Source organism: Podarcis tiliguerta (genome assembly GCF_965153285.1).
Source record: "Podarcis tiliguerta genome assembly, chromosome: 1".
Taxonomy (NCBI): Eukaryota; Metazoa; Chordata; class Lepidosauria; order Squamata; family Lacertidae; genus Podarcis; species Podarcis tiliguerta.
The window spans coordinates 31,771,324-31,791,404 of NC_139534.1; the positions used below are offsets into that span (position 1 = coordinate 31,771,324).

Below are 20,081 nucleotides of genomic sequence, written 5' to 3' on the forward strand. Positions count from 1 at the left end.
GCATACACCCAGTGGCCCAGACCCCATTGTCACAGCCAATATTGGGCAGAGGGTGGAAATATCATAGCACATGGTGACGGGAGAGATCCCATGGTGGAAGAGCCACCACTTCCTAAGTCCTCCTGACTGAGTCCAGTTAGGGCAGAAAGTGGGGGGGGGGTCACATTTTTGGGCTTCCCCCATTTCCCCCCTCTATTGATATTAATGAGAGAGGAAATTGCTACAGCAGCTGCAGAGCTAGCATAGTATTTTGGCCTTTTTAGGAGAATGGGGCTGGGGGGCGAGGTATTTGATCCTGTGGATCCTAGACCTCAGTACCCTGCCCTCTTTCAAGCCTTACTGCCAATGGCATTCTACTGGTGGTATGTTTAAGCCTGTGGATGTATATATTTAAGACTGTGGAGCTCTCTCTTTCTTGGCATATATACTAACCAGGTTGAAAGACCTACTGACAAAGCTCCTTTCCACTGGTATAGTGATACCTACACATGCCTTAAGGCCCATCATTTGGTTATTAACTAGCCACCATGTGTTATTTGTTTGTTGATTTTGTTGATCCTATATCTTTGTTGTAGTTGGTTTGATTATTCTATATCTTTATGCTGTTTTTCTTAATTTGCTTTGGAAAGCATCCTGGGATAAATGTTAAAAAGGGTGGTAAATACACACAGACACACACCAACATGCCTGTTTCTGCAATGCACCCATGGTTTGATCTTCTGCCAGGCTGTCCAGTATTTGTGGGGATTTTTCCCTTTGTATCTGCCTTGTGTAAACTTCTGCTTTATTAGCGTTCTTTTATTCTCCTTGCGACCTCCAGTATTCCCTTGTATCTTAAAATTTATGCCTTTTAAATTTGAGTGCGAGTCACTGTCGCAGAAAACAGATTCTCACTTTTAATTAAGCCCAGAACAAAAATCTAAGGTACCCAGCAGCATCATAAAAGGCAAAAAAAATTTGACCATATACCAGAGGTGATATTGCAAATGCACTGGCAGAAAGGGTTTACAGTCATAGATGTTGTAAAGTTTTATAGCAATTGGTCAAAGCACTCCTTTGCATTGCCTATATTTTTCCATAATGCTGTGTTGTCTTAAAACAAACAATATAATTTTACATTCCTCACTGTAGACCCCATCCCTCTGGAAAGAACACTTATTTTCCTGCCCTGCCCACCCCCCGCTTGTGTAGATAAAATGAACAAGTTATTTATGTATTTTCCCCCTTTATGGCATGGATAATACGTTAAATCTATAAACACCACTCCAAGTGCGTCATTTTTATTATTTAAATTGCAGTCGCCGGTGAGCTATGTTTGGGCCCCTGCACTGTGGTTTCCATGAAGATTGCTATCCCCCTGAATCTGATATTTGCCTTGTGAGGGACACATAATATGGGCAAGAAAAGGCAGTGCATTGAGAGGAAGACTTGGCTGAACAAATATATTATTCTGCATTATTTCAAAAGCCACAATATTATATGACCACCTGCAACCACCTCTGTAAAACCACCTTAATGGCTGATAGTTGCCCATACTACTAGCTGGAATCCTGGCAACATGAAACGACATCCTGCCGCCCCCCTAAAAAGTAAATTAAGACAGTGGCTTTGATCCTAACCCACAAAATGGCCCTTTCCCACCTCTCCCTTTCCTCTATAGCTCCCTGCACACCTTTGTACCTTGGAAATCCACTCCTTCAAAACAGGGTGCCATCTTTCTCTAGGAGCTGCAGCAGAAGAGAAGATTCCCTCCTCCCTCTGCTGCCGCCCATCCACTGCACAAGAGCATCCTGAGCATTTCTTGTTTTTGAAGACTTGTCTTCTTTTGGAGCAAATCTCTGGGCATATACCCATGATTGGTAGCCTCAGGGGTTGAAAAATCTGTGCACCTCCATGGTGCGTAGCAAATACACTCTTCCTATTTTACTTAAGGAGCAATCACACATTTGAGTACATGTGCCGTGGCGCTGTGGTCTAAACCACTGAGCCTAGGACTTCCTGATCAGAAGGTTGGCGGTTCGAATCCCCGCGACGGGGTGAGCTCCCTTTGCTCGGTCCCTGCTCCTGCCAACCTAGCAGTTCGAAAGCACATCAAAGTGCAAGTAGATAAATAGGTACCGCTCCGGCGGGAAGATAAACAGCGTTTCCGTGTACTGCTCTGGTTTGCCAGAAGTGGCTTAGTCATGTTGGCCACATGACCTGGAAGCTGTACGCCAGCTCCCTCGGCCAATAAAGCAAGAGGAGCGCTACAACCCCAGAGTCGTCCGCGAGTGGACCTAACGGTCAAGTGCCCTTTACCTTTACCTTTTTACTCTCCCTCTCAACCACTGTTAGTTAGTTAGTTATTTTAATCTATTCGAAAAGAAGAGGTGCTGAGGCCCAAACCTGCCCTAGTCACCATGCTACACAACTCTGGGAAACCTCCTTAATCCTAAGGATTTAGGAACAGGCTGGGGTTCTCCAGTAGTGAGAGAAAGACACTCTTAAGTATTCATGAGACACTTGTTTATGTTATTTACATACTACAGGATTAATTCATGACATTGAAAGCACATCCTAGAGCTGACCACTACTGAGCAATGGCAGAAATTTAGCATTGGACAGGTCATCTGTATAGAATGATAGAATGATAGAATCATAGAGTTGGAATAGACCACAAGGGCCATCGAGTCCAACCCCTTCCAAGCAGGAAACACCATCAGAGCACTCCTGACATATACTGTATACTGTCTCTTTAAAGTCCTGTGAGGAAAATGGATGTCTCTTGCAGACTTGGGCATTTGCTTGAAAAAGCAGCATTGCAGATCATCTAACTCTCAGGATGGTTCTTCCTTTTTTAAAAAAGTTGGGGTTTCTGTGTGTTGCCTTTTATTTTAAATCCACATGGTTTAATTGCTGTAGTGATTATTAAGATTGTATAACTACTGCTTTTCAAATTCTTAAATTGCTCCTTTGTAAGTAGAATGTGCGGCTTTAATTTTCTATCCTTTCTGTGCTATTTAAGGAAAAGGAGCGGTTAAAACAAGAGAAACGTGATGAAAAGAGATTAAATAAAGAGCGTAAACTGGAACAGCGAAGATTGGAATTAGAAATGGCTAAGGAGCTAAAGAAGCCTAATGAAGATATGTGCTTAGCAGACCAGAAGGTAATCAGAATAATGTAAATTTGCTTTTTACTTCCTTGCCCCTTTTTATGTTGCTCCTCTTTTCCTTCATCTGCCATTGTTACAATAATTAATTTTTCTTACTGTGGCTGCCTTTCCAACCATTCCTCTTTTACTTTAGATTACTTGATAATATTATTTCAAGTGTGGTCTACATTCAAATTGTAATTCTAAAGTAAATATTAGGACAATGGCATTCTTTGTCTTTTTTTATTATTAATCAGCAGTGGACATTTGAATGTTTGGACCTCAGGTGGCCTATTTAGCAGACTTTTGCCAAGCCAGCTCTTTTAGAATTCTCCAGTAGCCTCCATTATGCCTCTTTAAAAGTTTTGCATTGCAGCTATTTCCATCGTTCCTGCTTGTGTGCTTTCCAAAGGCAGCATCCAGTTGCCCCACTGTTGGAAAAAGGACGTTGGATTAGACAGGCTTTTGGTCTGATACTGCAACTTCTCTTCTCTCTCTCTCTCTCTCCTCTCTCTCTGGATTATCAGTAGTGCAACTGATGTAGGGCTTCTGTTTGCTTATTTTGCACGATACCTCAGGGAAGCAGTACTCTTAAGAGAAGGTCGTGTTTCCCAGAACTGAAACTGAAATTTATCTGCAGTTGCATTTGTATTGCAATAGTGTTTATGTATACAGTCTGGAGAACTTTGATTATGGGGCAGCATAGAAATACCATTCATAAATAATAATAAATATATGGTTGCTGGGAAAATATGGGTGTGTGTCCCCTCCCCCGAAGTAGCTGCGCTATTGTGATTTGGAGTGTGTGAGTGTCGTTAGGCACTAATTGGGGTTTATGTATTTATTTTTAGATTTTTACCTTGCATTAGCTTTGCAAGCGGTTTTCATTCAAGGTGACACTTCTCTGTTTTCCAGCCTTTGCCAGAGTTGCCTCGCATCCCGGGCCTGGTTCTCTCCGGAAGTACTTTTTCAGACTGTCTCATGGTGGTGCAGTTTCTACGCAACTTTGGTAAAGTCCTTGGCTTTGATGTGAACCTGGATGTCCCCAGCTTAAGTGTCCTTCAAGAGGGGTTGTTGAACATAGGCGACAGCATGGGAGAAGTACAAGACCTGCTTGTGAGGCTGCTCTCAGCTGCGATTTGTGATCCAGGACTGATAGCAGGATACAAGGTAATGGATTCTCTTTATGGTAACTTTGGTGTGAGACAAGGGGGAAAAAATCCATGTGCCAGTTTTCACAAAGAGAAGAGGATGATATAAATGTGTGACTGGGCTATACCACTTCAAAATCCCAGATTTTGTAGTAATTGAATGCTCTTCGTAACAAAACATAAATCCCTATACATAAATACAAGGTGGGGGGTAGAGACCCTTTCGTGTCAGGGAAGCGTGAGTCCCTGGAACCTATTCTATGTGCAAGGGTTTTATTTTATTGTATTGTATGGAGGAGCATTCGGTCATGGGAGTCCCAGCTATATCCTGAAGTGGTACTGCCTAAAAGGCAGGTTTAGCTCTTCATCTGCTGTCAAGCAATGCATCAGGGGCATCTATAAATGACAAAGTGTATTCTTACTAGAACAGGTTGGACGTGCAACAAAATGTTACAGTGTGCAGTTGTCCAGTTTGCTATGCCAGCCAGCCATGCTTTCTTCAAGGTTACTGCATTCTATTTCTACCCCACTTAGTGGTGTTTTTTTTAACAATATAGGTTTTTCTTTTTTAACCATTTATGGAAACCTTGGGGTTTCCCCAATCCTTCAGGCCCTCAAAAAAGATAATAATAATTGAGACTGCTATTGGTTTGATTACATTTTATCTCCTTGCAAACTTGGCCTGCAATTTACTAAACTACCAGTGAGAGCAAGAAATTGAGGAGAGCTCAGCTGGTATGCTGATCACACATAGCCTGCCAAAGCCAGTTGAAGTATAAATGTTTATCCAACAGCGGCATGGTGGGGCAGGGGGGAAGGAGGGATGCAGGGAAGCAAAGTGGCTCAGGCCTCTTCCTGGACACAGTGATGCTGCCACTTGCTGAGATGGGGTGGGATGAATGCGGGGGTGCTAGTGCTGCCAGTCCAGAGCTCCTCCTCCAGCCTCACTGCTGCCTCCTCCTGCCCTGGTGAAGGGCAGTGGCGTCAAAGGGAGAGTGCCACAGCCACTTACCCTCCACCCCCCTTGCCACTGCAGCACTTCTGTTGTAAAACAAGGCTACAACCATTTGCTCACTTAACCCTATTGAGGTCATTGTGATTTTTCACTCCAGTCCTGCTTGCAGACTTCCCATAGGCAGTTCCGGCTGGGCACTATGTGACTAGGTTGCTGGAATATATATGTAGGTTTTTAGCCTGATTTAGCGGAGCTTTTCTCGTGTTCTTTGTTCTGGGGCAGCTGCTTTCCCTGCTCCTTCACCTAATGCAGTACCAAGAATCTAGGGAGTGCTATGGCTACATGGTAGTGCAATATTCCTAGTCGTTTAGTTTTCTGTAATTCGCACAAGTTCTGGGCATCAGATGTCATCAAAGAATAGATTACTGTTTTTATTAACTGTTAAAGACAATTTCTGCTTTCATCTCTGGATTTCAACAGGGGTGAGTATAATCTAGCTCTTAAAGCCTTATAAATCCATTCATCAAAAGTTATTCCAGACACTGGTTTATAAGCTTGTCTCTTATCACTGAATTGGTTTCATATTAAGGTTATGATTGCAATCAAGAATTACCTAAATGTATTTTTTCAGAGACTTTCCTTTGAGCAGCTGTCCCCTCATGTGACCCCTCAAACTGGTTATTAAACTCATGTTTTTGTTTTTAAATCAATCCCGAGTTTTACGAGCCAACGAATGAAGCTGTTGTCAAGCATTCATCCCCCTCTTCGCTTCTGTCCTTTCAGTAATGTTTGCACAAACCCCCAAACTGTTAAAGTCAACAGGAGGAATGTATAAATTGCTTTTGTGTAGGGAAGGAACTTTCATTCAAAAAGTGTATGCATAGTAATATAAATAACTACTTAAATTTAAAAACCAGCTTCTTGGGTCTGCGAGCAAACTGTGGAGAGGAAACAAACTAGCTAAACAAATAAATAAGAAATTCTGGGGTGTCAATGGATGGTGGTTCCCCCTGGCTTCTGCCTTAGCATTATTTCCCCTTGATTTCAAATAACAAAAATGCATTTATGCTGCCATTCTGAACAGTTATTTTATGAGCACACTTCTTTCTCAGGCCAAAACGATCCTCGGGGACCATTTGCTGAACGTTGGCATCAACAGAGACAACGTATCTGAAATTCTGCAGATTTTCATGGAAGGCCATTGTGGGCAAACTGAACTCACAGAGAGCTTGAAAACCAAAGCTTTTCAGGCGCACACACCGGCTCAGAAAGCCTCCGTACTTGCCTTCCTTGTTAATGAGTTAGCATGTAGCAAAAGTGTTATAAGGTAAGTGCCTTGTGCATGCTGTGAATTTTATATTTCGATTCTGGTAACAAGAAAATAAATAACAACAAATCGGCAAAAGTTTTCATAAGGTTTGAACCTCAAAACCTAGGGATGAGAAACCTGTGGTTTTCCAGATGTTCTTGGACTCCAACTTACATGAGCCATCATGGGCCAATAATCAGGGATGAAAGTTGTAGACAGACAACATCTGAAGAGCCACAGGTTTGTCACGCCTGTTCTAAATACTCTGTAGCAGCCAGGTAAGTGTTATCTAATTATCTAAGGCGGGCTGGCTAATGAAACCCTGTCAGGGCATCATGCTTCTTTACCAACGTGATATTTCAACTAACCAACTATAATATTTATTCGTGATACATGTAATATGTAGTAGGCCTATGTGTATAGTGAGGTGGCCTTTGAGACTTTTTTTAAATAGATGATATCATTCAATTAATTATCTAAGTAATTAAACTTTTTTCTGTTTTAACAGTGAAATAGATAAGAACATAGATTATATGTCAAATTTAAGGAGAGATAAGTGGATGGTTGAAGGCAAACTTCGGAAGTAAGTGATATTTCTTTTAAATGTTCCAGTATTTTGCATTCATTTAAATTTGTTATACAGAGTAGTTCCAAAGACAGGAATCGTGTGATAGAAAGAAAAAAACTTTTAGTAACTCCCATTATTAAATTAAGATGTGAAATTATTTTTAAAAGGCCCATGGCTTATCTTTCACAATCCATTAAAGACACATGAAGTTTGGTGGATTAGGAGGATTCAGAATGAGAAGAAAATCATTTTGCATTTTTTTTTTTAAGAAGCAATATCACTTCTCATTTGAAGGTGTCTGGAGCTGTCAAATTGTTATTGGCATTAGTAGAAGCTGATTGGAACTTTCATTCTGCAAGAAGATTTGCAGGGCCAGATTGTTAATCCCTAATCACCTTGAAAAACTTGCAAATCATTCATGTAACTAATTAAAATTACCCCAGATTTTGCTATATAAACTGAGTATTTCCTGTGGTACACCTAGGGAATAGTTCAGTTACTGAGGTAATCAGTATCTGTTTGCTAAGCATAAACTGTCAAGTTTTTAAGGATGATAATATTTTCCCCCTATTTTTCTCCATTATGCAAAACAAAATTCCATACAGCAAGTATAACAGCTCCATCTACCATAGAATTTTAAGTTGAAATGATTGTGAATCACAGGAGGTATTCATGGCCATGTGGGTATGCATAGCCAGGCTTCATTTCCTTTTCCTCAGTCGTTTTTCTTTCTTGTCTAGCAAAGAAGTCCTTACTTGAGTCCTTGGCTTCCAATGCTTGTGTCTTTAATCCTTTTTCTACCTTCCCCTCCTCCCTTAATGCACCTCAGAAGAAAGAAGGAAGAAGTAAAGGAGAACAACAGCAGAGAAATAGAAGAAATAAAATGAGACTTAAAAGAATTTCAGGAAGAAAAATATGTGAACTTCTGCTGATAGTAATGGCTCCCAATTCATGCAGGGTTCATGGTTGTGTCTGTGGGGGCATGTCCAATCATTAACTTCCCTATACTATATAAATTCCATCTTTCTGTCCATGGGCAAATGAAAATTTGATGTTTCCCAGCAGCCCACTTTGGGAAAATGCCTCCTTGTTGCCTCTTACCTCAGGGGCAACTTTAAGTCTTCTTTTTCCTGTAAGTACTAGATTGCTGGGTGGGGTGGGGAGTTCATGGTTCTCTCATTCCTTTGGCTTTCCTTTCAAGAAGTTGGCAAACAATCCTATATAAACATAGCTTTTTAAAATCTTTCCTTCTTAGTTACCATCATCCTTAGCTTTCTCCTCACCCCCACCCATCATACATGACGATTTAATTCCTTCCTTCCTTCCATCTCCATTTATTCTTAACTGTCGTGTGGCTGAGCTGAGGACTCCTACTTATTCAACAGGAATTCCCTTTGCAAGTTGGTTTTTACCTCATGATCACTACCTTTAAAAAACATTCTTGCTGTACATCTGTTGAAGTCTTGCAGAGAAGTATTTTTACTGGTCAGCTTTCAGACCGCACTCCACTTCTGAGACATGACTTAGAATCATAGAATGGTAGAATTGGAAGGGACCCCGAGAGTCATCTAGTCCAACCCCCTACAATGCAGGGATCTTAACTAGATAATACATGACAGAAATATACAAGAAAGGAGAGTCCACCACCTCTCGTGGGAGTCTGATCCACTGTCGAACACTTCTTTCTGTCAGAAAGTTCATCCTGATGTTTAGTCAGAATCTCCTTTCTAATAGGGACCCTCATTTGTGTCCTGGATGCTATAGTGCTCCTTTGTACCTTTACATGTTGTCTTCAGTCCTTAGCTTTAGCAGAAGAAAAAACTGTTATTTTAACATTACATTCTGGCTCTCAGTCAACTGATGGCATAGTTTGTTATACTTGCCTCTTTGCCACAAGGCAAAATCTGTGTACTCATAGCTGTTAGAACTCAAACAAACAAAGAAGTCAGCAGCACCTATTTAGAAGACTAGAATAATTCATACTGGGTTGCCCTTCACATCAGAGCTACCTAAGCCACTATGCCGTGAAATCCTAAGGGAATTAAATATGCATTTTTAAAATTAATGAGTTTTGGAGTTGCAGATTAAAAAAAATCTTCAAGCTCACTGTCCAGTCCTAAAACCTGTAATCTCAGCCTTAAATATTCCAAGAGCTATGCCAGTGCAAGATCAAAAATGCCACATCAACTGGTTCTGCAATAACAGTGATGCAGATGTTTACACCTGAGGTGCCTACATTTCTTTGCATGGACTGTTTTTTTTTTAAATAAAATAAAATAAACAATAAACTAAGCAGCTTGACTGTCTGCCAATGATAGTCTTTTTCTTTTTAGTTCATATTTTGGACTGGGAGAACAGTTTATTAAGAACTATTTATTAAGAATGGCTAAGAATATTAGGCCATCCTTGATTCTTTGTTTACACTTTAGAAACTGATGAGCACCCTCAAACTTGTCTCCTTTTTTAAATTATAGGCTTATTCATGGCTACTTTTTAAGAAGCCAGCCACACTGCATCATTTCTACTTGCTGTATGGAATACTGTTTTGTTAAGGCAGGAGAAGAAAGGAAGAATAAGAGACGGCAAAATTCATAGCAGCATCGGTTTCTCATAATTTACCTACTTTTGCCACCCTGATTCGTACTCTCCCCCTTTCCTTTCCTTTCCTTTCCTTCCTTCTAAAATCCTTCCCTTTTCCAAGCACACACATTTTCATATCTCTCCAAATTCCGTTATATGCTAGAATGTTACAAATGGATATTTGGCCTGGCTATTAAAATACCTCCTAGGTTGTTTCAGTATATTTGCCTGATAGATTCCTGGTAGCTAGAGCTATAACATCTGCTGTATGGGATCTTGTTTTGTAGGGTAAGAGATGAGGAAGGGCTACTACAACTGTACTTACTGGTATGTAAGTTTATTTTGTTTCATAAAAAAATGAAACTCAGGCTTCTGCCGCCCACAGTGCTTCAAGATTAGCCTCCTGCATAACGCTCTTTCCTGCTTAATTATGTGAATTAGAATACAGACACTTGGGGAAAGTTTTGTGTTCAGATATTCCACAGTCAAATGTTATACTATTCTCACCTATGCGTAAGCCAGTTCTTATAACCTTTCTAACACGAGTTGACTTTAAAAACGTACATTAAAAAAATGAGATGATGTAGATTTATAAATGGATGAAAAGAGTTGCTTCTTCAGCTTATAGGAACAGCTGTTGAAACCTCTTCTTGTCATGGAGTGCTTTATGCAAGATTTTGTACATGCAGTAAAATTCACAACACAGCTAAAATATTCAGTGAAGGACTAAATTCAATTTTGAAGAGCCAGAAGCTTTCTGTTTCCTGAACATTCACGTCAAATAACAGTTAAGATTTTTCGTTTTGCACCAAGTAAATATTCATCTCAGATAGGAATCCATGTTGGTGAACTACTTTTCTCTTGTGCTGAGCCAATGGTCGCAAATAACAAGGCAACTGAAAATTGCTAAATAACAGGAGCCTAAGCATATGACTTATCCTTGGTGAAGTGTGGAGGAGTTCCGTATGCTACGGCAACATTTGGTAATACCGTTTATCTGCCGTGTGTTTAAAGGCTTAGAATCATTCATGCCAAGAAAACAGGCAAGAGAGATGTTACAGGAGGAGGTGATTTGGGAGAAGAACAGCATTCATTGGGTACACCCACGCCAGGCAGAAAACGGAGACGGAAGGGAGGAGACAGCGATTATGACGACGACGACGATGACTACAGTGATGATCAAGCCGATGAAGATGATGAGGATGATGAAGACAAGGATGACAAGAAGGGGAAGAAAGCAGATCTTTGCGAAGATGAGGTGACGAATTCTAATGCCTACTCAATTGCTTAATCCGTGTGTTTAGGTTTTTAACCAATTTTAGCCAACGTAGTGCCCTCCAGGTGTTGTTGGATTCCAGTTTCACCATCCCTGGTCATTGGCCATGCTTGCTGAGGACTAATGGGAGCTGGAGTTCCAAGAGTATTTGGAAAGCGCAGCACTGAGTACCCCTGAAGTAGCCTTTAAAATAAATCTAGTTAGAATTCTGTGGATTAAAAGAAACTTTAAGAGTGACTGCATTTTTATTCTAAAAGTGCTAAGAGAGCATATAATTCCCAGTAATTTACTTGAGCACCTTAGAACCATAATTCTATGAGGCATTTCTAAGCTAGGGCCAAGATACAAAGAGCTGCAGGTTTGTGCTAGATTTTTTTGACCAGCTGTTTTCGAAACTTCCGTCAGTTTTAGAAGCTATTTGCTGGGCTGCTGTTTGGGGGCAAGGGAGAGCATGAAGCCCCCTGAGCTAATCTCATTGTTCTTTCAATCCTGGCCTAGGTTCATATTCTTCTTAAAGAATTCCAATGTTTCTGTCCATCAAGGAAAATTTAAACTTTAATCAGTCTTTATTTTTAAAGTGTCAATAAATTTGTATCAAATTTATCTCATGAAGTTGCCTTATAGTTTCATACAAATGTTGAAATACACTTCTAAATTCTCTCCAAAGGCTTAGAGTCCATTATTGACTTTGAGAAAAATGCTTGGAATGAACTTTCAAGGAGCATGGCTTTTTTTTTTTACAGATCCTTGCTAACTAAATTATATTTTAGAATATCTTACATCCTTGGGCTGCAGTCCTCAGGTGAATGCCAAAGGATGGAGTCAAGAGTATTGATCACCAAGGGACCACTAACTAGCAATTTCAGTGACAGCTGATAGAGTACTAGGATAGGAGCAGATGGTACAGGAGGGATGAGTTAGGGCTGAGGCACTAAAGGGCTCAAGGCAGTGGTGGTTCCTCCGGTTGAAAGTCATATGCTACAATTGTCGTGGGTATCAAAGTTCTATTCTGTTTGTTTTGAAATACTGTGAAAGGAGGTAGAGTGTGTTTGGTGTACAGATTTTGACATTCCATTCACCAGTTCAGCAGAGGAAGAAAGAGGGGGTATCACATGGCTTTCTTAACTGTCTTGCCCTTTTTAAAAAACATACCCTCCAGTGTGAGAGCCAGTGTGGTGTAGTGGTTAAGAGCGGTAGTCGTGTAATCTGGGGAACCGGGTTCGCGTCTCCACTCCTCCACATGCAGCTGCTGGGTGACCTTGGGCTAGTCACACTTCTTTGAAGTCTCTCAGCCCCACTCACCTCACATAGTGTTTGTTGTGGGGGAGGAAGGGAAAGGAGATTGTTAGCCGCTTTGAGACTCCTGAAGGGGAGTGAAAGGCGGGATATCAAATCCAAACTCTTCTTTTTCTTCTTCTAAAAAAGTACTGTGGCCATTTAGCACAGCATTCCATCCTTGCCCAAGCCATTAGTCAAAGCTCTGAGTTTTGGGGAAATACAGCCAAGGCTTGTGAGCCAGTGAGGTCTTCTCTGCAGCCTCAGCATAGGCTGCCATACCTGTTCATCTGTCATACTTGTGCCTGGCTAAGGGAATTAGGGTGTGTGAAGTTGTTGCAGAGATTAAAGATCCCATGATAAATACATGTCTTTGTTAAGCTTTCGTGCTTTTTTAAAGGCATATCCCATGAGCCTCTGATGTTACAATAGCAGCCTATAAAAACATGATTAGTATACAGTGAATAATGCCCTACCACATTTTGTTTATTGGTGGTAGGATGATGGGGACCAGACAGCAAGTGTGGAGGAGCTAGAGAAACAGATTGACAAACTGACTAAGGTAAGCTGCCTCCGTAAATTAAAAGTTTGTGCCTTTTATTTAAGTGTGCATTATTTAGATAGCTGACAATTTTCCCTAAATAGGTCTTTAGTATTCATTTGAAATAATTGGACTTAACTGCATTGGCTTAACCAGGGTCAACCTTACAGTGAGACAACAGAAAGAAACAGAATGGCTCTAGTATGGATTACGGGAAGAGAAGGGCCATTAGTATTAGGTGCAAAATATTTAAGACTAGCCCTGGACCTGAGGGTGCTTCCAGGGGGGGGGGTTAATAAGTCATCATTCAGATATCACGAATGATTCATTGCCAACAGATTTCAGCTGTTTTCCTTACTAGATTTTCCCCAGAAGGGGCAAATCTGGATTAAATTGGGGGCAGCGGGTTTATGCCAACCTTATTTGGACACTCTGGAGAAAAATGTGTACTTGTGCATTAACCATCCCATAATAAACAGCTGCCTGGAAGCATCCTAACTTAATCTAAACCTATGAGAAGAAATAAAGGGAGTGCAGGAATGCAAAGCTCAATCTAAACGACACTTTCCTTCATGGCTGAGAATGATGTGATGTTGTGCTAAACCAGGGGTATTGAAAGAGTGCTACAATAAAATGATTGCACTGTGTCGCTGTATAATCTGCAGCTTTTATAGCATGACTGATAATGCCCTAGTCTGCCATATGGACTACCAGGGAGTCCTAGTGAGGGTGCAGGATGTTACTGAACTACAGCTCCATTCATCTTGGTTGGGGCTGATGGGAGCTGGAGGCCCACAATATTTGAAGGGTCACAACAGGTACCTCATCCTTGATCTTGGGTGTGCTGAACCACTGCACCTTATAGCACTGATAGTGGTCCTTGTTTCATCCATCTTTCATGTGAAAGTCAGTTGCCAGGATCAAAAGAACTGTGAAAACAGTTTGTGAGCCAAAGAGGGCTTTAGACTTGTTTTTTTTCCCCGAACAGCAGACCCAACGCTGCATAGCAAGCTGTTTTTGAAACTGAGGGGAGTTGCTTCCTGATCCCAGTGGTAGAATGAAAACCAAATGGAATTTAGGATCAGACAACAAGCTGATTTCCTGGATTTCCTGGTTCATATCCTTCCACTATTGGCCCCCAACGCTTGGTTTGCAGTAGTGCACATACACAGGCCTGATGCATATCCAACTCAAGCGAGCAGCACTGTGTTGTGGTTCTTGCCTCCAGCTCATCCATGCTTCGGATGGGTGATTGTCCCTGACCAGCTGTTCCTGTCAAGATGAATGATTTGTGTTCTATCTCAGCTTCCTTGCTTCAGCTAAAGCAAGAAAGTGTCAGAATCATGACAGCACCAAGAGTTCAGGCACAACTTGGTTTATCTGTTTATTTTATTCAAGCACGGTTTATTTATCAGAGTCAGTTGAAAGAGCTCATTAATTTCACATCAGCAGCTACAGTATCACCTTGGCCTGGCTAGTTTTACCACTGCGCACACATGCACACCCACCCACCCACCATTTGTTGTGTTGCACGATTAATAAGATTTCATCTGCTGTCGTGCAATGAAAACCATTGGTCCTTTTGTTCGTAACAAAATACAGAAGGCAGCCTTGCAGAAGGCAGCTTTCAAACTGGCTCAAATCTGTCTGATGCGATACTTTCAGGGGCGGCGTGTCCTGTTTCGCTGCTTGAGGTGAAATTGGAAGTGCCATGCTGCCGTCACCAGTGCCAGCATACCTGCTGCTGCCGCTCCCTACACCACCTGCCCTTCCACCTCCGCCAGTAGCAGAGCAGGGGGCGTACCTGTGGGGTGCTCCCTCAGGGGCTTCCACTGCTTAAGGTGGCAGCCTCACCCCACACAATGGGATCTTCTGGCCCTGGATACTTCATAACCAATTTGACTCTGGTTTTCTAAAGGGTAGGGGCAGGCAGAATCAAGGCGTGGTTTCTGAAATAGCCAAAAACCTCAGTAAGGGGCCCCGTCTGTTCAACGTCCGGCTAACCTTTTGGCTTAACATTGAAGAAAAAACTTTGTAACCCTAACAGTGCCTTTCTTTTAAAACTCAACAGCAACAGAATCAGTACAGAAGAAAGCTGTTTGAAGCTTCCCATTCTTTACGTTCAATGATGTTTGGCCAGGATCGTTACAGGCGTCGATATTGGATTTTGCCCCAGTGCGGGGGGATTTTTGTTGAAGGCATGGAAAGTGGAGAAGGTAAGGATGTAGTTTTTGGAATGACTAGGGCTGGATCTAGACACATCAAAGAAGCATTTCAGTTGAACACGTTGCAAACTTTTGTATGAGAGATCGGGTAAGCAAAAAACGGGACTCCACAGCGCCATCTGCTGTCACAGTGTTAGAATGCATAAAAATAATGTGTTTAAAGCGTTTTTTCTTTGCCAGTGTAGCTGAGTCCTAGATCATTTGAAGGTTTTGCTCAGGGTTTCTCCCCTAGCAAGGGTCTGCCCAGGATAAGCTATCAATGAGGTCCTTGGTGTCGCTGCAGGGAAAGATTGCAAATGCTGAAGCTTCCCATTGGAGCAGTCCTTCTGCAGGCTTTCACATAGTGGAGCATTGTTCTCTCACCGCAAAATAACTGTACATAACAGTATGTTGGTGTGGTGGCTCCCAAAGCTTACTGCCTGATGGCTGGAGTACCTATGAGTGTCTCCACTTTCAGGTATCTACCCAATCTATTGTTTTAAACTTACTGCGGCTATGTTCCTAGCCTGATACCTTGAGCACACGTCACTAGAAACGTTGCAGGGGAAGCAAACACTTGTCTTATGAGATGCTTGTATCTTAGCAGCCACACATTGAGATGGAATCTAATTAGGGACAGCCTTGGGGAAATGGTGTGGACTGAATGGGGGCTGCAAGCACATCAAACTTTTCTTCCCTGTAAATCTGCTCCTTTTGCAAATTACTCTTACTGTTGATGCCTGGGTGCAGCAGCATCACCACAAAGGACGAACCCTTTAGAAACTGCTGAGAAGAAGGCACAAAAGATGAAAGCAGTGTTATCTTCCCTCTCAAAGAAAAAATAATATTTCAAATTTTGCAGAAAATGCAAACACCCTTGCAGGTGTTAGCAGTCATAGACCGTAAACACTGACCTCCACTTATCTGTAATTATGCAGCTGTACTAAGTGATGCAGAAACTAAGCAGGCAAATGGTTTGCCATGCAGAGCTGTTCCTCTCCCTGCTGTCGGTCTGCTCCTTTCCCTGCCACTCTCCCTTTTCTTTTGTTCTTTGCGAAGATTCTTTATTAATGCTTGTTGACACATGGTAAAGGGCTAGAAGAAGAAGAAAAGGGAAATTATGGGGGTCCCTTCCTTCTGGGGGAAAAAAATAGGCCCTTCATCTTTTAAGCAGATAATAAGGTTTCTGGTTATATGTATTTCAGAATACTTAAATATGAAAACCCCAATCCAGAGAATCGTGTCTGTGCATGGGAAGCAATTCCATACACAGATCTATTTTGGTCTGCCAGGAAGAACTCAACATAAATGTGGTGTACATTCAGATGTTACACATCCACATTGAAATGGAGAAGATTCTGGTTTGCTTCACATTTTGGGTCAAACCCACCCCTTTGCCTTAGGCATGTTGGTTATAAACTTTTGTTTACTACAGTTGATTATGAGATAGTTGGAAATCCTACCCCATTTTCAGTTCAAACAGTAAATATTTCTTCCCATTTTAAACCTACTTTGTAAATCAGGAGTACGTTTTCCCACTAGGTGTGTGAAGGTAGCTGACAACATCATTTTTCTAGCAATTTGTAATTAACAGAAAGGTTCCGTCGTGGATGGTAATTTAATGAGCATTTTCTCTGCATACAGGTCTGGAGGAAATTGCAAAAGAAAAAGAGAAGCTGAAAAAGGCCAAAAGCATTCACATCAAAGAAGAAATGTTTGAGACCTCAGAAGAAAAATTAAGTTGCTTAACCACAAACCAGTGTAATCAGAAAGAAGATCTCAAAGAGAAGGACAGCACGAATCTGTTCCTGCAAAAGCCTGGCTCTTTTTCAAAGTTGAGCAAGCTGTTGGAGGTAGCAAAAATGCCTCCTGACTCAGAAATTCTAGCCCAGAAAGCCAATGGCAGTGCAGCAAATGGGTGCTCATTGCCTTATCAAAACAGCTCCAAAGCCTCACTCTGCAGCCACCAGGCCTCTGTATCACAAAGCAGTGGTGAAAAGTCAGATCCGAATAATCTCTTTAATACTGCTTCAACTGGACCAGGGAAATTTTACAGCTCCCCATTAATTTCAAATGACCAGTTGTTAAAGACTCTTACAGAAAAGAGCAGACAGTGGTTCAGCCTTCTGCCTAGAACTCCTTGTGATGACACATCCATTACCCACATAGAGTCACCAGCTGCCGCTTCTTCTTCTTCACTAACTCCTCATTCGCATCCTCCATCCAAGTCACCCTCACCTGTCCCATCCCCAATTATTGGCTCTGCCTCTTCCCCCAGTCCAATGGGATTAAGCCCATTTGCGTTATCACCTCTTCAGGTAAGTATTAAATTGTAGCTTAAAAGTGTTCAGTCTTGTATTCTTCATACCGGCAAAATCCAGTGTGTCCCCCCCTTTACATATTGAGGTGAAGAGCTGCAAATTAAGGGCCATATTAAACTAAATTGTTGCACTAGCCAAAGCCAGCACAATGATTCCCACTAGTGCAGCAGGTCTTTTCCCTCTCTCCTCCCCTGCACATCCCCTGTGCCCTTGCTAAATCTCCCCCAGAGGGTCAGGAGAAGCCCCAGAGCAGCTTATGGAACAGAAGGGAGATTGTTCCATCAGACAAGCAGAAATGCCTGCGCTGATGGAATGATCTCCTTACTGCCACATTGAATGCAACGCTACGATGTAGGCAGCTATTAGTGTTAAGGTGAATTGATTCTATTAGGAGTATTATCTGTTAGCCGAAATTATGTGATAGAATTATAACCTATTCTTCCTGCTTGATCAATCCATGAGCAATTTACTGCAGATGGTGTTGTCTCCAAGGATTTTGTGGGCATGTGGAGAGAGGAGAGGAAACAAAAGTCCTGTTGCACCAGCGGAATTACATGTGCTGAGCTTTGGATATTACCCTAAATCTCATTGTGAGCATCCCCACAGGAGGAGAAGGGAATGGGGTAGCTTGTGCAACCTGAGGTTCATGCACATAATGTTGCATCTAAATCAGCTCGATTTGTTTTATCCAGCGCACAAACACTTTTCTTAATCCTGGATGCATGAGATGCAGCTGCAGTTAACCAGAATGGGAAGAACGTTAAAACAAAACACCATATATAGGTGACCATTCTGGAAAGAGGAAGAGTTCATGGCAATTTTTTATTTTTTTTATATATATACTTTGCTCATGGGCAAAATTCTGCATGAATGTAATATGGTACTTATACTGATGTCACTAAATATTGATTTTTTTTAAAAGCATGTATGACAGTTTTATGGCTATTGTAATAAAATGTCCAGAGATTCTTTCTTTTTTTAAAAAGTAACATTTCTTAATTTTTTCATTTTGTATTCAAATATTGTGTGATTTATTTTTATTTTGTTTTAGTGATCAGCTGTAGTCACTTTATCTTTTAAAATGATTTACAAGTCAAGAATTCCTATATGTTTGTAACATATTTGGTACTAAAGCATCCTGTTCCAGGTTTCAGTTTTCTAAGTACAATCTCAGTAGAACTAATGGCTCCTTATTTTTCCAAAATATTCCTTGCATAGCCCATGAAGACAGGATTGCCTGTAATGGGACTTCAGTTCTGTGGATGGCCAACTGGAGTGATTACTTCAAATCTTCAATTTTCATCCCCTTTGCCTAGTATGGGGTCAGGATTAGGGTTGTCAGAAGGCAATGGCAACTCATTCTTGACACCTAGCAAAAGTGAGTCCCCCGTGCCGCAAGCTGAGAAACAAGCTTCTGTACCTTCTGCTGTGGTTGAAGTAGCCAAACCAGTTGATTACCCTACTCCAAAGCCCATCCCAGAGGGTAAGTACCATATTCTTCAAGAAAGGTATAACTTCTGACTACCACTTGGAAACGCTTTCAAGTGACGCCTCAGGTGCATTTGTAGACGTACCTTTAGATCCAAGCCAAGGAGTTTTAATGTTGCCAAAGGTGTGTTTTATTTCAAGAACTTATAAATATTGTCTCCATGTTTTGATTCAGAAATGCAGTTTGGCTGGTGGAGAATTATTGACCCAGAGGATCTAAAAGCTTTGCTTAAAGTGTTGCATCTCAGGGGAATTAGAGAAAAGGCCTTACAGAAGCAAATACAAAAACATATGGATTATATTACTGTAGCCTGCCTCAAGAATAAAGATGGTATGTAACTGAAATAAACACACTCACTTGTAGTGTTATTACATAATTATGATTAGATGTTTGCTATTTTTCAAGATTGCGTTGATGAGCCAAAATGGCATATAACTGGTACTTTTCATCCAGGCAATTCTTAAGTAATTAGTGACTTCTCAACCTTTTTATATGGATTTTATCAGTGTGTCTTATCTCTCTATACTACCCCAACGCCTTTTCAAATAATTTGAGTCTCTTAAAATATAAATGGAATGTTGTTGAAAGACTGTAGTTCTGGTTTTTTTCCCTTTGTTAAAGTTCGGTGTCATTGGCCTCTTACGTAATACATGTTTTGCCCCAGGAAGCAATTCCTGACCTTGCAAACTTGATTAGGTTGAAGTTGTACTAAAAGAAACCCAATCTGATTCCCAAATGCAGCTGCAATTATTGAAGTAAATGAAAACGATGAAAATCAGGTAACACGGGATATTGTAGAAAACTGGTCCATAGAAGAGCAAGCCATGGATATGGATATTGCTATTCTTCAGCAGGTGGAAGACTTAGAGAGAAGAGTGGCATCAGCTAGTTTGCAAATCAAGGTAAAATGTGCTTCAGTAAAACCTCTCTTCGGTAACGTCATTGCAAAAAGCGATAATTCAAAACTGTTATGAGCAGCTGTTTTTACAGTTGAGGATAAGTGCTTTTCTCAGTAACATCTCTGGGGGGCAAAAATCCAATACAGTTTCATTAGGTTAATATCACCTAGACTAAAATGATTTCATCCTTTTTAAATGACTCATACATAAAGTAGACATTTCAGTGGTTAGAATTTTCAGAGAAGGAATATGAGTCAGGATCAGAAGCGTGATACTGCTAGTTCCATGAGCCCAGTGACTTAACTAATCATTTGTGGCCCTCTGTTTAAGAAGTAATCAAAAATCCTACTGAGTAAGAGTATGCCTTGGTCATACTTTTAGGT

General features: G+C 41.1%; 1 protein-coding gene across 30 annotated transcripts in view; it reads left to right on the forward strand.

Moving 5' to 3' along the window:
- Positions 1–20,081, forward strand: part of BAZ2B (bromodomain adjacent to zinc finger domain 2B) — a 184,301-nt gene that overhangs the window by 151,997 nt on the left and 12,223 nt on the right. For all 30 annotated transcript variants that reach the window (XM_083404519.1, XM_083404501.1, XM_083404498.1 and 27 more), the window contains 11 exons: positions 3,005–3,145; positions 4,046–4,300; positions 6,349–6,563; positions 7,054–7,128; positions 10,708–10,951; positions 12,744–12,806; positions 14,857–15,001; positions 16,634–17,307; positions 18,529–18,793; positions 18,974–19,129; positions 19,541–19,701. In XM_083404519.1, coding sequence (XP_083260645.1) covers positions 3,005–3,145; positions 4,046–4,300; positions 6,349–6,563; positions 7,054–7,128; positions 10,708–10,951; positions 12,744–12,806; positions 14,857–15,001; positions 16,634–17,307; positions 18,529–18,793; positions 18,974–19,129; positions 19,541–19,701 — 2,394 coding nt within the window. The remainder of the gene's footprint in view (positions 1–3,004; positions 3,146–4,045; positions 4,301–6,348; positions 6,564–7,053; positions 7,129–10,707; positions 10,952–12,743; positions 12,807–14,856; positions 15,002–16,633; positions 17,308–18,528; positions 18,794–18,973; positions 19,130–19,540; positions 19,702–20,081) is intronic.